Raw genomic sequence first — 16,138 nt, forward strand, 5'->3', positions numbered from 1 at the left:
GGGGTACCAGGGATTGAACTCTGGACCTTGCGCTTTTGAGGTGGGCAGCGGCACCACTGAGCTAAATCCCTGGCCCACTTTTTGTTTTGGTTTGTTTTTATTTGTTTCTTAGTCTCATAGTTTGGCCAAGGAGGACTGTCTCCTCCAGAAAAAGTGTGACTTCATTCCATTTTGACACTTCTGAATAAAAACTAGTGGTAGAAACTACAAGTTTATTGTAACTTATAGGTCATTTTGTAGATTTCTGTCCACCTGGCCTATATCCAGTCTTAGTCATAGATTAAAGAAGAGCTGACTCTACTTCTTCTGTTTTTCCTTTACAGAGAGCAACCAGCGTCGTCATTCATGTTACCCGAGAGAATGGCCTTGCCCAAACTCTGGACAGTGCATCTCCATTTTTCAAGTTTGTGATGGGATTTCAGATTGTCCAAGAGGAGAAGATGAAAACACTACTGCTAGTGGAAGTTCTTGTGGTGAGTGTGGGAGTTTATCTGGGTAGCTTTCAGATAAAATGTTTCTGTGTTTCTACAATTCTCAAACATAGAGGGCCATATTAGTTGGCATTTGCACAATAGAGTACCCCAAGACTTAGTGGCTTAAATGATACATTTATTATTTCTGACAGATCTGTGAGCTGGCTGGATAGTTCTTCAGGCCTACCACAGGTCATTTGCATGTCAAAATGTTGCGATAAAAGCTTAGGCTAGAATACTTGCCTTCTGAATGCTCTGTACTCGTCCAGAGTAGCTTGTCTGCCATTTCTCTCTTCTCTTCTCTCCACCTTCAAATAAATTGTCTTCTTTTATTTAAAAAATAATAAAAGATTAAGTTAATCCAAGCCTGTTTCATGGTGGTAGAAAGAGCAAAGCTCAGTGCTGAAGGAATTTTAAGCATTGGCTTATGTCGTGTTTGCTAATGTCTTACTGACCACAGCATCACTCAGCTGAGATCAGAAAAGATGGAAGAAGTAGATTCTCTTTCTTGATGGGGAAGAGTTTAAAAAAAATCTATGGCGTCTCCATCCAACAGGAAGATTTGTTTTATTGACAGTTTTGATGTTCAGAGGATTTAATTATAGCTATTGCTTTTTTGTGCTGTTGGGGTCAAACCCAGGCACTCCTGCCTGCTAAGCAAGCATGCTGCTACTAAGCTGTATCTCCAGAGGTTTCATTCCTTGCCTTATGGAAAAGAATGTCTAGAGGTACCAAAAAAAAAAAAAAAATAAATCAGGACTAAATGAGGAAGGATATCCACTCTTATCACTCCTATTCAATAAAATTCTTAAATTTCAGCCAGAACAATTAGGCAAGAGAGAAATAAAGGGGAAGATGGTGGCACAAAATGGGTGATGAGGTGACAAAAATGATTCAAGTATGTTATATGCACGTACATATCTGCTAAATGAAACCCACTAATAAAGAAGATGTGAAGACTTAAAAGGCTTTAGGTTCCTGGATTATTCTGTTATTTTCCTATAGTAAACTTGAGTTGGTCATGCAGTGTTGTTTGATGTCTTGTGTAGTCACACTCATTTATGAGGAAACTGCTTGAAGTCAGGTTTTTTTCCCCCCTGGTGGCTAGAATATCCACAATATTTCCCTGCAGTCAGCCTGTCGACTCTGTGGAGAGCTGATTGTCCTGTAGAGGAACACAGTATATGACCCTCGTCTCCTCAGTGACACACTATTCCAACAGTTGCCCAGAAGGGCCCATGTAACTGTAACCCCAAGGATTGTTTTTTCCCCTGACTGAACTTATAATATTTAAATATGCTGAGGCTTTATGGCATTTTTTTACATTTCATTGAGTAGACATATAATCTTATTTTTGCATAAACAGCATTTTTGATGACTTATACTTGTATATATCCTTAGTAATAACTTTCAAAAAGGAATTTAAAAAAAAATGGGCTATACTTTTACTGCATAATATGGCAGTAAAGTTTGATTTTTCCTATACCTCTACTATGTGCTTTTTAATTTTTTTTTCTTTTTGAGACAGGTTCTCACTATGTAGTTGAGACTGACCTGGAACTCACTATGTAGCCCAGGCTGGTCTTGAACTCACAGTGATCCTCCTGCCTCAGCCTCCCAAGTGCTGAGATTATAGGCTTGTATCACCACTCCCAGCAACTGCTATGTACTTTTACTCATGGGAAAAGAAGCTGTTACTAGATTAGTTTTGCCAGAGGTCACCATTAATTAATACCTTTTTTCTTCCTCTGTTTAGGGACTAGTCTGTGCTCTGTTTTAGACTGTGGATTCCAATGCCATAAGACGCCCTATGGAGGAGCCTGTTTTTGTCCTCCAGGTTATGTCATCAACCAGAACGACAGCAGAACCTGTGTTGGTAAGTGAGAGGTGGGTGCTCCTAGTCATTCATCACATTCTCCACCAAGTGCGGCCGGCCTCTACCTGATAATGCAGGTGGTCCTTTTATGTTTTTTTTTAAGTGTTTGGAAGCAGGGTCGGTACAGCTCTGCTGGTTACTGGATACTGAAGTGCTTCCATCCATGTGGTTGGTAAATAGATGTTCTCTTGAACCCATCAAGCACTTCTCTTCTGTTTGCCTGGCCTCTTTTCCAGGATACACAAACGTCCCCAGGACACCTGTAATCCCAGCACGGGGGAGACTGAGGCCAGAGGATTATGAATTCCAGGCCAGCCCGGGCTACATTTCAAAAAGCAAAACAAACAACAAGAACAGTTCTCTAGGGCCCAGGAAGTAAAGACTTGTCACTTGACAGAGCAGAGGACCACCAGGTTGCTGCGTAGGTGACCACGTTGACAGGCCACTGCTTGTGCTGTGCTGGGTGTGAATTCCACTGGTTTTCACCTCAGCTTGGAAGTAGCATTCAAGACAGCAAATTCTTCCTCATGGTGTTTTCAGCTGGCCACTGCCCTTGAGTAGACACCAAATGCTCCCCCAGCTCTTTTCTATCTGAGTTATAATACCTGGACATCTTTTTGATTCTGATGCCAATTTTGTATTCCACCATGATTAGAATAGAGCCTTGTGTTGAGAGAGTTCGACATAGTGTCTGTGTTCTGTTTCTTAGGATTTTAGCAGTGAGTTTTTAATGCTGTGATTTCTATCTCCATTGTTCTTATTTTTGATATATGAACAACAAACATTTACAGAATGTGATAACATTAGTTTAAAATAACTATGTTTTCTGGTGATGGGATAAGGAATGTGAGAAGCAATTGGAACTATTCAATAAAATTCAGTTTGCTTTTTTGTGGATCTCTAAAACGTGATAACTAAAAATTTTCCCAGGATTTATGTTCTTCAACAGTCCTGAAAATTTGAGGTTCTTTAGGGATTCCTGGACAAACAGGATATATATAAGAAAGACTTTTATGAAATATTTCTTCTGAAATAAATTTCTAAAATTTTAATTTGATTTCACAAACAATATTGAATTTGCTAGGCATGGTGGCACAAGCCTATAACCTCAGTACACTGAGAGGCTGAGGCAGGAGGATCACAGGTTTGAGCCCTGCCTAGGTGTCTTAGTGGTTTAATGAGACCTTCTCTCAAGACAAAAAATATGAGAAGACTGGGATGTAGCTCCCTATGAAGGCATAGGATCAATCCCCAGCACCACCCAAAAATACCCCCATAGCAAAAAAAACTGAATTTGGGGAAACCTAATGAAGTTATTCAGGTTGTACTTCTAGCTGCTGGCTTCTAACATAGTTATACCTTTATAATGTTGCTCTTAATAACTACTTATAGCCAGGAAAAACTTTTGATACCAGAAATAAACTCTGGTTTGTAAATTTAACTTGAGATTCTTGAGAAAAAAAAACTTGAGAAAGTTTTTTCCTAAGTGTTATTATTTATTTATTATTTTGTTTTGGTTTTTTGAGACAGGGTCTCCCTATGTAATTGAGACTGACCTGGAACTCACTATGTAGCCCAGGCTGGTCTCGAACTCACAGCGATCCTCCTGCCTCAGCCTCCCGAGTGCTGGGATTACAGGCGTGCGCCACCATGCCCGGCTCCTAAGTGTTATTGAGGACTATCATAGTGGGTTGGTTTACCATCATAAGCCAAGAAAGACTGATTTTTCATACTTGGTGGAGCAATCCAATCGAAGTTGTGCTTGTGGTGCTCAAAGTAGGTAATTTTAGGTAAGACCACATCTCAAGCTTTGCCCATGACCTAAATGATCCTCTTAAGCAACTGTGTTTGGCAAGATGTGATAAGATCAAGTGGTTCATTCAAGTCAGCCTGAGAGGTCTTGGAGATTGAAAGCATTTTTTCTTTTTCTTTCTTTCTTTTTTTTTTTGAATATGGAGGATTGAACCCGGGCCTTCTTACGCTGAGCTACTCTCTAGCCCTTGTTACCTTTTGATTCTGAGGCAGGATCTCATAAAATTGCTAAGTTTCTCAGGCTGGGCTAAATTTCCAATCCTCCTGCCTCATCCACCCAGAGTGTTGGGAATATAGACATGTGCCACCACACCTGGCTAAAAAATCCCCAATTCTTAATCATTTCAGAACATTTTGTAAAGAAAACACTGTGATCGGCCCCTGATCTCAGAACAGATTTTCTGTTGTTGTTATTATTACTATCATTATTGTTGAACTGGGGATATAGTTAAGGGATTCAGACCCCCTGTGCATGTTCTCATGTGGGAGGGGCTTTCGGACCGGCAGCCCTGCCCTTACGCTCTGGCACTTCTCCGTGGGCAGCACCCTCTCTGACTTGGAGTGGTGCTGTCTGTGGGGGATGAGGCTGCCCCTTTCTTTGTTTTTGGCAAATGTCAGGCTCTCTGTCCCCCTTTACTGCCACCCAGCTGCCAGTCCATTTCCCGTTCTTTAGTCCTGTAGGCACGTTCCTGTTCTCTGAGTAGAAGGGGAATTCCAGTAGAAACACTAGAAGCCATGTTCTCAGAATTACGTCGGCTTTTCTCTTTTTCCTTTCTCAACCTACAAAGAGGAGCTTGGGTTGAGCTATTTCACAGTTGAAACTTGATAGGCCTGAAAGTCTTTTCAGTGAAAGTGATTTCTTCTTACAGAATTCCTAGTTGGGGCCTGTGATGCCCACAAGCTGTTTTCAGTCTTTCCTCCACTGTGGAGCTCACTTAGCACATTTCCCTCCTTTCCAGTGTGTGAGTCTGATGAGCCCTGGCTTATATTTCCAAGTGTGAAGGCCTCTTAGATGTCAGAGATTTCCACGCTTCAGTTGTTTACAGCCTCCGCCATAACTACATCACTGTGTTATAAAAATTTACATGTAAACTTCTAGTGAATGTAGTAAGAAAATTGCAGTGTTAGGCTGTGCAAATGAAGTACAGGATGTACCGAACTGAGTCCATTCACAGCACATTGAAAGTAGTGTGATCTAATACTGATCTGCAGGTTTGGAGTTCCACAGACATCGTTCAGCCCACTCAGTACTTTTCTGGGTCTTTACCACAGACAGCCTCATTTGGAGATAAGCTCAGAAATCTGTGTTTGAGGGCCTTGGTGAACATGAGGCCTCTTGCCACCTGCAGAGACCTTTCCTGTGACCTTCCCTGATCTTCATGAATGCACGGTTTGTCCCTGAGTTTTGAAGCAGGCTTAACATTTATTTCATATTTGCTTCAAATGAGAGAAGTCTGTAGTTTAAAACATATAATATTATGTTATGCTTTTTTAAGCTGAGCTGAAATTGTAGGGAAATTGTTTTGGTTTGCTCTGTCAAGCATTTCGATTCAACAACCTGTCAGGACAGCTGCGGTCTTCTGTGCGGCTGAATCATTGCAGCGGCTCCAGGTGATAGAACCTGTGCAGCGTTTATCATCTCAGATATGGCTCTCCCGTGAGTGCCTCTATGGTAACCAAGAACAGAACTGAATAATCCTGCCGTGAAATGTGGTGTCTTGGCCTCGGAACCTCGGTGGCGTGCTGAGACCGTTTACCATCCTCATTGTTTGTGATTGACAGGACATGCTGTTTGTTGATAGAATGACATCGTGGTGAGGAGTTAGGGCAGGAAGGTCATTCAGCATGGTGGGGTTTTACGCAGCAGATGGATCAGGGTGTCCAAAGGGGTCTAACCTAAAAAGGGGTTTTTGAATGATTTTCAAAGCAGTATTTGTTGGTAGGAGGGGCAAAGAATAAAAAGGAAAGAAAAACAGATAAAGATAATGGGCCATGTGGGTGTGGGGGGATGGTAAGGTATTGCTTCAGGGTTTTACATGGTTTCTATAGTCTTTTCTACTCTCATGAATATCCTCAATTCTACTTTATTTTCTTATTTTTACTTTGGCTGGTGATGAACACCATAAGGAACTCAAGGATGAAATCTTGGTCATTGAAAGAGATGGTGATTTTATACACCCATTGGAATCTGTAAATGTCTTGGAGCACCAGTGATAGGAAGGGCATTTGTGCCCAAGCTTGCTGGTTACAACTTTGCCTTTGGTTTCCTTCTGTTGACATTGGAACTCCTGCTCCCAGGGTGATCCAGACCTGTAGACATACTGTAGTCTCATGTGTCTTGAGTTCAAGATGAGATTGTGACATTGTGTGAGTGTAGGGGAAATAAATGCCCTGTACTTTCGTTCCTACTGAGGCAAAGCCCTGAGAGGAGGAGATTCATCCGCAAGGGCCTTTCACACCCACGTGGCTTTGTACCATGTTGTATCTGGATTGGATTGAATTTTTTCCCTCTTTGATTAGTCATGGTCCTTGGCAAGAAGGTTGTGCTGGTCCAAGCTGTCGCATAGGGCCTGGAGAAAAACTGGAATGCTTGACTCGGTCCCAGAACCTTCCTGGGCTTTTTGATTTTAGTCATGGAATGATGGTTGGTCACGTGGCAAATGTGACAAGGTTCAACACTCCAAAACTCCAACCTCTGCTGCAAACAAAGCCAGGTTCTAGAAATTTGGACAGTTCTAGACCCAAGGGTGTAGTGGTTTCAGAAGTGATGATTTTGAGACTTTCCTAAGGCCAGAAGGAACAGGACTCTTGTTGCTGTAGGCCATGGTGATTATCCTCTTGGGGAAGAGAGCAGGTGCAGGATGATGGACAGTGGTCGTCGATTTGGAGGTCAAATGAAAAATATTGGACACCAGCTATCTACAAAAGCTGGGGTAAATTGTGCACCCCTCAATGCATACAATCATCATCATCATTATTATTATTAATTTTTTTCTGGTAAGGGCTCGCTTCCTGGCCATATAATCATTAAGAAAGACATTTTTAATTATGTTGTTGTGCCCTCCCACCCCATATTGTTTCTGTCAAATATATTGAAAATAGAACTGGACTTATGTGGAAATGAACAGAGGTCTTTCAAATACGAGAGTGTCACTATGCATGTATTAAATGGATAAATAATAAGTCAGTGAGTAAGTAGCCAATATTTTCATGTCTTGAAAATAAGTTTAGGTTTGATTGTGACATTTCTATTTCAAAGGAAAGACAGCTGGGTACACAGAGCTTTCCAAACACTTCATTGCAGCCACATATTATATCTTCTTGAGGGGCAGGGACCAAGAAGTGTCTGACTTTATTCTGAGAGATGGCAGTATAATTCTATATCTTCACTCTCCAATTTGGTGACCAGTACTCAGTGGCTACCATTTGGAAAGTGCAGTTTTAAAGGGAAGTATTTATACTAAAATTCATATACGGGTATTTTGTAGGCCAATGGTAATCAAAGAAATACAATGCCACAGGACCATGAATCCATGCAGGCTGTGCATCTTCTATAAAGTTGCCCTTCATGTTGATATCCTTTTTCATTGTCTGCTGCAGCTTATTATGCCTTTCTATAGAGAACAGGCATATGACTTCTTGTTCAGGATTTTAGTCTGAAAGTACTCAAGAGGTGTTGATGAACATGAGTGTAAATGTGTTTTTCTCCTGTGGCAGCTTTTGATGATTGCCAGATATGGGGCATTTGTGACCAGAAGTGTGAGAGCCGCGTGGGCCATCACCAGTGTGGCTGTGAAGAAGGATATGTGATGGAGCGTGAGCGGCATTGCAGAGCTAATGCTTCCTGTGAGTGCGTCTGGACCTTGTATCTCTGAACAGTGAGCTGCTGATGTCTTCCTTCCACAGCTGTTGACAGACGAAAGCTGAGCATTTATGCTGGTGGCAAGGTTTTATCATAGATCAGGGATGGCTCCTGCTGCGAGAAGGACGGGGCAGCATTATTTGTCCTTTATTAAGGACCAATTTGTACATTAATGGTGACCATTATTAATGCGTTGTATTGGTTTCTTTATTTTTTATTTTATTATTTTTTTAAATTGAGTTTATTGGTACATTTTGGGGATACAGTACAGTTACATTCATCGTTGGGACCTTGTACCTCTACATGACAGGTCTTCGTTCTCATTTTTTCCCCTTGTCCCTGCTGGTTTCTTTATTGCCTATTCTATTATGTCACTCCCTGCATTTAATTGTGGAGTAAGTCTTAGGCCTGTGTTTGACTGACTTGGATATTTCACTTTTAATTAATTTACCTACTACAAATGTGGGTGACAACTATCTAGAGATGTCATTTGGGCATTATTTATGTGAAATTTAGGAGCATTTCAAAACAGACATGCCAAGTTTGGATTACAGTTTGTGTGAATACCCTCATTTTGGGAATCAGTCTAGCTGTGCTATGGTACTCCAAAGCACTTTTGTCATTGTGGGTATCTGGGTCTCAGTTTTAACTCCCTTCTCCTCTGCCCCGCTTTTCTTTTTCTTTTCTTTCTTTCTGTGGTGCCGGGGAGGGAACCCAGGGCCTTGTGCATTCTAGGCATGCACCTGCCGCTGAACCACACCCCAAGGCATTAACTGCTTTTTGCCACTGTTGTTTCACACTTGGTTTTTAACTGACTTCAATGCCTTCTGAAGCTTCACTGCTCATGTGATCCACGAATGGTTGATTTTCTAGTTGTTTTTGCATAGAAATACTTGATATGTTGTGTACTTTTAGGTACAGCTCATTTTTAAGAAACTTTATTTAATTTTGAACAGGTAATTATGCTCATTAAAATTTTAGATTTTTTTAAAAAGAAAGCTCTAAAGTTATCCCTCTTTATGTCTGCTCCTTTACACCAAGTTTCCACTTTTTTCCCATGGGTAATTGCTGTTTTCCCCCCCTCCCTTCCTTCTTTTTTCTTTTCTTTTTTGTGGTACCTGGGATCGAACCCAGAGCCTTTGTACTGAGCTATATCCTGAGTCCTTTTTATGGTTTTTATTTTGAGACATTGTCTTACTAAATTGCTAAATTGTCCAGGCTCGGCTTGAACTTATGATCTCCCTGCCTCAGAGTGCTGGGATTTCAGGCATGTGTCACCATGTCTGACTTACATTTCTGCTTCTTTATTTCAATTCTAGAAATTTTAAATGGCATAAGTAAGAATGTACAGATATATATAGACTTAGTTTTATGAATATGCTAATAAACTATGTACAGTTCTGCATGTTGCTAATATCACTTAATATATTTTTTAAAGCTTTCCACATCAGCCCATAAAATTCTTTTTTATAGTTGCATTGATATTCCATTTTCACATGCATATAACTTATTTAGTTCCCTACTGATGAACTTTTAAATCATTTTTTATCTTTAGCTCTTACAAATTAAGACTGCTACAAATAAAATTATTCTTATGTCATTTTGCATACTTACAAGTATATAGCTTAGTGCACGTAATCATTATAACACGTTCTATGTTTAACACAATCTAAAATTGCACATGGAGGTAAGATGCCCCTATCATCAAATACCTCAAATATTCTTTTCTTTGTCAGTGAAAGGGCTTTGGACTAGTAGTTAGGACCCTTGAAGTCTTGCCATATTCTGTTCCTAAATTGCTGTGGTTTTGGATACTTCATTGAGCATCTTTGTGCTTTTGCTCATCTGTAAAATGGGTAGAATGACTGTTATCTGTCTCAGGTTTATTTTAGAATCAAATAAGATAACAGAAGAGTGCACTTAAAAAAATCAGAAAATGTGTCAGTTGTAAGTTACTTGACCATCTTTGCTCACCTGAAGGAGTGATAATGCTTTCCATCTTCACATTTAGTTCACGAGGCCTCTATTATCTTCTCCAATGGTCGGGATTTGGTAATTGGTGACATTCATGGAAGGAGCTTTGAGATTCTAGTACATTCTCAAAATCGTGGAATGGCCATGGGTGTGGATTTTCACTATCGTGAGCACAAAGTTTTTTGGACAGACCTCTTGGAAGATAAGGTAAATAGAAATTTCAGGAGTGTGGCTTGGAGGTTGAATAGAACTTCAGGTACAAAGTGTTGAGAGCTGTTCGTTTTTTAGGGGAGTAGAGGGAAAAGTTCCTTTGTTTTCTAACAAAAAGGCCCTTGAGATAGTTTATGTTAATCAGCACCTTTTCCTTGCTATACTATTACATGCGACCTGTTAAACAAAGCAGCCTATTATATGGATTAACCTTGAGCAACTTTTAATTTTATTCAAAAAGGAGTCCAAAAGCCTAATTAAAAGAAATAGTAGACATTCTTTCAAAACTGGATAGATATTGGTAGTAATTTTTGAAACTTGATCATTTAAAATGTAAAGTGCCCTCTGTTTTCCTGGATGATAAAAATCAGATTTTTATCTTCTTCATCTTCTAAATGGAACTGTAATTGAGGACTGGGTAACAAATATTGACAGTATTTTGTTTAACAGCCAAAATTTCATTATATTGTCTTATTTGAAAAGTGTGATGGATTTAGTTTCAACTTTGAGTAATGCAGTAGAGATTTTTAAGACACAAATTTTAGAGTCACCTAAAGAGTTATGGAATTTTATTTATTTATTCCCCTTACATTTCCTTGTACCATTAATAAAATTCTAATTCACTTACATGATAACATGCGTAAGATTTCTAAATATTGAGAATTTGGATTATTAGCAGTCCTGATTTGATTACAACTAAGAATCATCAAGAATCAAAATAAACCTGCCACCCACCAAAAAAAGAAAATCTAGTCTTTAATTAGACTTTTGAAAACCACTAGGAATGGGAAATTCTTAGAAAAAATCAGAAATTAAATCTATGCTTTGAAAGAAACATGTTTTCTTCCAGTAACTTTGTGATCTAGGCAAGCGCTCTCTACCACTACTGAGCAGCCTCCCCAGGCTACACCTTGTGATCTAAATAGTAAGCCTCCAGTGAATTTGTTTTCAAGGTCCAGATGACTGCAAAGTAGATACACCAAATGAAGTGAACAGTGCCTGCAGTCATGCTTAAGAATAATAATTTGGATTTTTCTTTCAGGTTTTTTCAATTGACATGAATAGTTTAAAGATCCAAGAAATTGTCAATGTTTCTGTTGAGACCCCAGAGAATTTGGCTGTGGACTGGGTTAACAATAAACTTTACATAGTAGAGACTAGGGTCAGCCGCATAGATATGGTAAACTTGGATGGAAGCCACCGGTTTACCCTCATAGCTGAAAACTTGGGGCACCCTAGAGGAGTTGCCGTGGACCCAACTGTTGGGTAAGTGACGTGAAAACATACTGATTTCTGCATTTTTAGAATTTTATCTCTGTCCCTAAGTATTAAGCATCCAACAGATTAATTGGAGATTAATTCTGATTTCTCTTAGGCGCTTCATTATAGAATCCTTGTTTATTTTATGTCTGTATTCATAGGAATTTACTAAATATAATCCCATTTGAGGATGAGTGATTCAAACACACCAGTGGGTATACTATTTGATATTTTATTTGAGTGCTGGCCAAATGCATGACCACTTAGCTACTTCTCCATGACTTTTGAGAAAATTTTATTTTGAGGCTGTCTTGCTAAGTTGCCCAGGTTAGCCATGCACTTTTGATCCTCCTGCATCCGCCCCTCTGAGTGCTGTCATTACAGTCAGGTGCCATCCCCCTAACATGCTTGCTTAATGCTTTTTATTTCCATTATTTTATACTCCTGTGGTTTGCTAGTCAGTGGGAAATTCCATCGATCTGAACATACTATCACCAAAAATGTTTTCGAGGTAAAACTTGTGAAACCACAGATTCTTTCAGCTTTTGCTCTTCTCTTGTAGTTATTTATTTTTCTCAGACTGGGAGAGCCTCTCTGGGGAACCTACGTTGGAAAGGGCTTTCATGGATGGCAGCAACCGGAAGGACTTGGTAAAGACAAAGCTAGGATGGCCTGCTGGGATCACTCTGGACCTGTTAGCCAAGCGTGTTTACTGGGTTGACCCCCGATTTGATTACATTGAAACTGTAACTTACGATGGAATTCAGAGGTAAGAAATATTGTTTTATGGCTTTAACTGTGGAGAAAAGTACTGTATATAAAATTGGCATGAGGCACACCAGAATGAAAATACGACTTCGACGGTTCACAAAATAGCTTTTGCGACCTTTTTGTTGACATTTGCATTTAGTGACCTGCTCTGCGTTTTGTTAACTTTTCTTGTGTTCCATAATAGCATTCAATATTATCTAGAATGTTTGTCCTTTAATTACCACACCCCCTAACACTCTGCCTGGATGAAGCATGTTATTTTCGTGTACTTTTGAGTCCATTCGTTTTTCTGGGTCCCCTTTGCTTTGTTTCTCAAGACCACTTTTTAGTTTTCTAACTTTTCCTCCATAAATAAATGCATTTTTATTATTTACTTAAAATTATCCCATGGGAATTAATTGAATTTTTCCTATTTTTATATATTTCAGATTTCAAGGAAAAATTACTTTATTCTTTTTCTCTTTTCCCTTCGTCCCTCCCTTGTTACTTCCTTTCTTTCATTTTCTCTCTGTCTTCCTTCCTTCCTCTCCCCCCTCAACCCCTATCTCTCTTTCTCTCTCCCTCTCTCTTTCTTTTGTGCTGGTGATTGAATCCAGGGTCTCACATGCTTACCATGTGCCCTACCTACCACAGAGCTGAATCTCAGGAGAAATTCTTTATATTTTTAGAGACACTTAAGTAGCAGCATTGAAATTTTGAACATCGCTTACTTTTTTCTTAATCTTCTGAATCTGAGTGCATTCTAACTAAATTAATTAAGTTATAACTATTTTCAATCCTCTCTTTTTGCTGTTTTAAAAAATGGTGAAAAATCCACTCTTCATGGCTGGGGATATAGCTCAGTGGTGCCACACATGCCTGGCAAGCACAAGGTTCTGAGTTCGATCCCCGGTACTGGGGGAGATTGTACATCATATAAACATTCTTCAAATTTTGATCAAGAAAAACTACTCTTTTTTCATTCAGCAAATATACTGGCCAATTAAAATTTTTCAGATGTCTTGATTTTATTGTTTTCTCAATGAAAACATTATTCTAGATTTGTATTCTATTGTATCTCTATTTTGTAAGGATATCAATTTGTCACTGGATTATATATTCCTATAACAATTTCTGCCTGCTTAAATGAGGTGCCTGAGTATTACTACTATGACTTCCTTCCTGGTTGCCATATTGAGAATATAAACTAATTTAATGACAAAGTATTAGTCAAAATTGATATTAACAATTGATAACATTGCCTAATCACTTTTTTCCAATGGTGTGTTTCAGCATTATAGAATTTCAATATTTTTATGCTATTAAGGCAAAGCATAAAAGATAAAACTGCTGGAGTCTGAGAAAGATTTGAGTGATTTGCCAGCTACAAGGAACCGTCAGAGAAGTATCAAAGTTCATGAGTGCAGTCTGTAACCATCAAGCCTTTGCCTCTTGGTTTGCCAGCAGGTGGCATTCAGTGCTCCTGAATTTGCCAAGTGAAAAAGAAACCTTTCTTACATCTTGTCATTATGGAGAATTCCAAAGTGTGCACTCATTTGTTGCCCTAGGTTCTTGTTTTCTCCCTTTCTTGTGCTTCCCAGTGTTAGTATCTTCACATCTTTTCTTGTACTTCTCTTGTACTTCTTAGTTTTTAGAGGATGCTAAGATTTTTCTTTGAGGTTTTTCTGTTATGCCAAAAGAGAGAAGAATCCTCCCTCAGGAACCATCCAGAAAAATCATTGTTTATACAGAGGTCGTCCTGGCAGGTGTTCTTCCCTTTGCTCAGCATGTTTTGCTTCTTCTGTTTTCTTCTCATTATTTAAGCAGCTCTGGACTCTGTGCTTCTCCTAGAAATATGGTCCATTGACAGTTGGATCAAGAAATTGCATATGAGCGATTTGCTGCCTTGTGCTGCCGTTGGGCAGATCTGGGTGTTTGCTGGAGGTTGAGCCCTACACTCACTGTCCTGCTCTGTAGCTGAGAAATGGTCAGGGGTGTAGTCAGAAGTAACTATAGGGGGAATCTTCTTCCAGACTTTGGATCTGTGTTATACTCATCCACCTGTGGAATTTCAAATGCATTTTCACATCTTAGCCTTTGGTAGAAGAGGTGACCTTAAAGGAAAGAGGGACAAGTGAGAATACAGAACTCTTCCCCTCCAGATTTAAGATGAGCTAGAAGGTTGACTAGTACTGGAATTTCTGTCTCACAGCTTTCTATGTATTCTATGTCAGAACAAAATGTTAACTAGCTTTTTAGGCATTTAAGTGAGCTAACTACATCTTCTATAAAAAGAATAGCAAAACCAATAAAGAGTTGTATGATCTATCTCTTTGGTAACAGGAAGACAGTACTTCATGGAGGCTCCCTCATTCCTCATCCCTTTGCAATAACCTTATTTGAGGAGAATGTGTTCTACACTGATTGGACAAGGATGGCTGTGATGAAGGCCAACAAGTTTGAGGATAACCATCCTCAGATCTACTACCAGTCTACCCTGCGGCCCTTTGGGGTGACTGTGTACCATGCCCTCAGGCAGCCCAACGGTGAGCATCCTGATTGGTACTGCCCTTTGCAAGGAAGCATGGAAGTAAATAATGAGGTAGTTCAAATATGTGAAGGCTGCCAGGGATTTAGATCAGTGGTGGCATGCCTGCCTGGCAAGTGCAAGGTCATGAGTTTAATCCCTGGTATCAAATAAGTGAAGGCTTATCTAGAGTATTAACCCTCTGAAATTGGCATCAGATCACAGGCATTTTGGAAAATTGATGAATTTTAGAGTTAAAATGACAAATCTAGAAAGAACTACATTTTTAGTGGCCCCTGTAATGTGCCAGGTCCTGTCTAGCAGCAAAGCACCTCTCTCCTCATTCTTCTGGTAGAAATCTCTGATTTCAGACCTCACCTGTGACACATGAGGAATCTGAGGCCATCACTGAGGAAAATGGCATACCTAAGTGCTCATTTTAGATAGCTTTGGGCCATTTTTTCCTTCTCTGCTTTGTACAGTACCAGCTTTTGCTTTGCATTAGATCTATTATGGGCCAACTGAGTTGTGTCCCTCTGGCTGGAACACAACTCATTAAAGAAAAATAACTGTTTTAGTCTTCTGTTACTTAACAATAAGCTTGGTTTGTGTCAGGGTTTTAAATTGGGCTCTGACCTGTCTATATGGATTGTATATGGTTCTTTTCTGTATTTGCTTGTGGATCAAGGAAAAGAAATACAATAATATACTAGATTATGTTGATAGAAAGCTTAATATTTATCAACTATAATTTAGAGAAAGGCATGTTTACTTTAAAAGTCTCATGGTAAGTGCTGAGTCTTTTTAGGATGGAGAAAGACAAAAGTAATTAGTTTTAAATTACTTAAGTTTTAAATTTAAAATTTGAAATTGATTTAAAAACAAGCAATTAGAATAACCTTCAGTGTCATCATCCTCGGACAATAAATACTGAACCTGAGAACATTTTAAGAATCTCCATTTAAAATAGTTTTCAGACTTAATATACGAGCTACTCATTTCATATCTGCTCTTGCTCAATTTGGTTGTTGCAAATTATTTGGCTCCAAATGATATCTGGCTGTGATCGTCCCCTCAAATCAATCCACTTGAGAAGGAAAAGAGAATATTTTGAAGAATAAGCCTAAAGACAACTTAAGATTTTGATCTGGGGCAACCTTTGTGGAGGGAGCTTTCTGAGGTCACTACCCTGAGGGTGGCTTTGGAAATATAAATTAGTTTGTGTGGCAGACATGTAAGATTTTGGAATCAAGACTTGGCTTTGAGTCCTACATTAGCATTGTAGCTGCTGCATAATCTTGAGCAAGTCACCTAAACTTTTGGAGCCTTTTGTAAAATTGAGAAAATAATACTTCTTGGATTTGTTGGTTGTATGATGGCTTCCTTTCAAAATA

The 16,138-nt window shown here is 39.3% G+C and overlaps 1 protein-coding gene across 1 annotated transcript in view; it reads left to right on the top strand.

The window, feature by feature from the left end:
* Window positions 1-16,138, top strand: part of Lrp2 (LDL receptor related protein 2) — a 162,265-nt gene that overhangs the window by 27,516 nt on the left and 118,611 nt on the right. The window contains exons 8-14 of the mRNA XM_019204954.1: window positions 324-473; window positions 2,230-2,349; window positions 7,879-8,007; window positions 10,035-10,204; window positions 11,250-11,473; window positions 12,030-12,236; window positions 14,561-14,763. Coding sequence (XP_019060499.1) covers window positions 324-473; window positions 2,230-2,349; window positions 7,879-8,007; window positions 10,035-10,204; window positions 11,250-11,473; window positions 12,030-12,236; window positions 14,561-14,763 — 1,203 coding nt within the window. The remainder of the gene's footprint in view (window positions 1-323; window positions 474-2,229; window positions 2,350-7,878; window positions 8,008-10,034; window positions 10,205-11,249; window positions 11,474-12,029; window positions 12,237-14,560; window positions 14,764-16,138) is intronic.

The sequence above is a fragment of the Fukomys damarensis genome, unplaced genomic scaffold, assembly GCF_012274545.1.
Source record: "Fukomys damarensis isolate Sample0158 unplaced genomic scaffold, DMR_v1.0_HiC HiC_scaffold_26, whole genome shotgun sequence".
Lineage (NCBI taxonomy): Eukaryota > Metazoa > Chordata > Mammalia > Rodentia > Bathyergidae > Fukomys > Fukomys damarensis.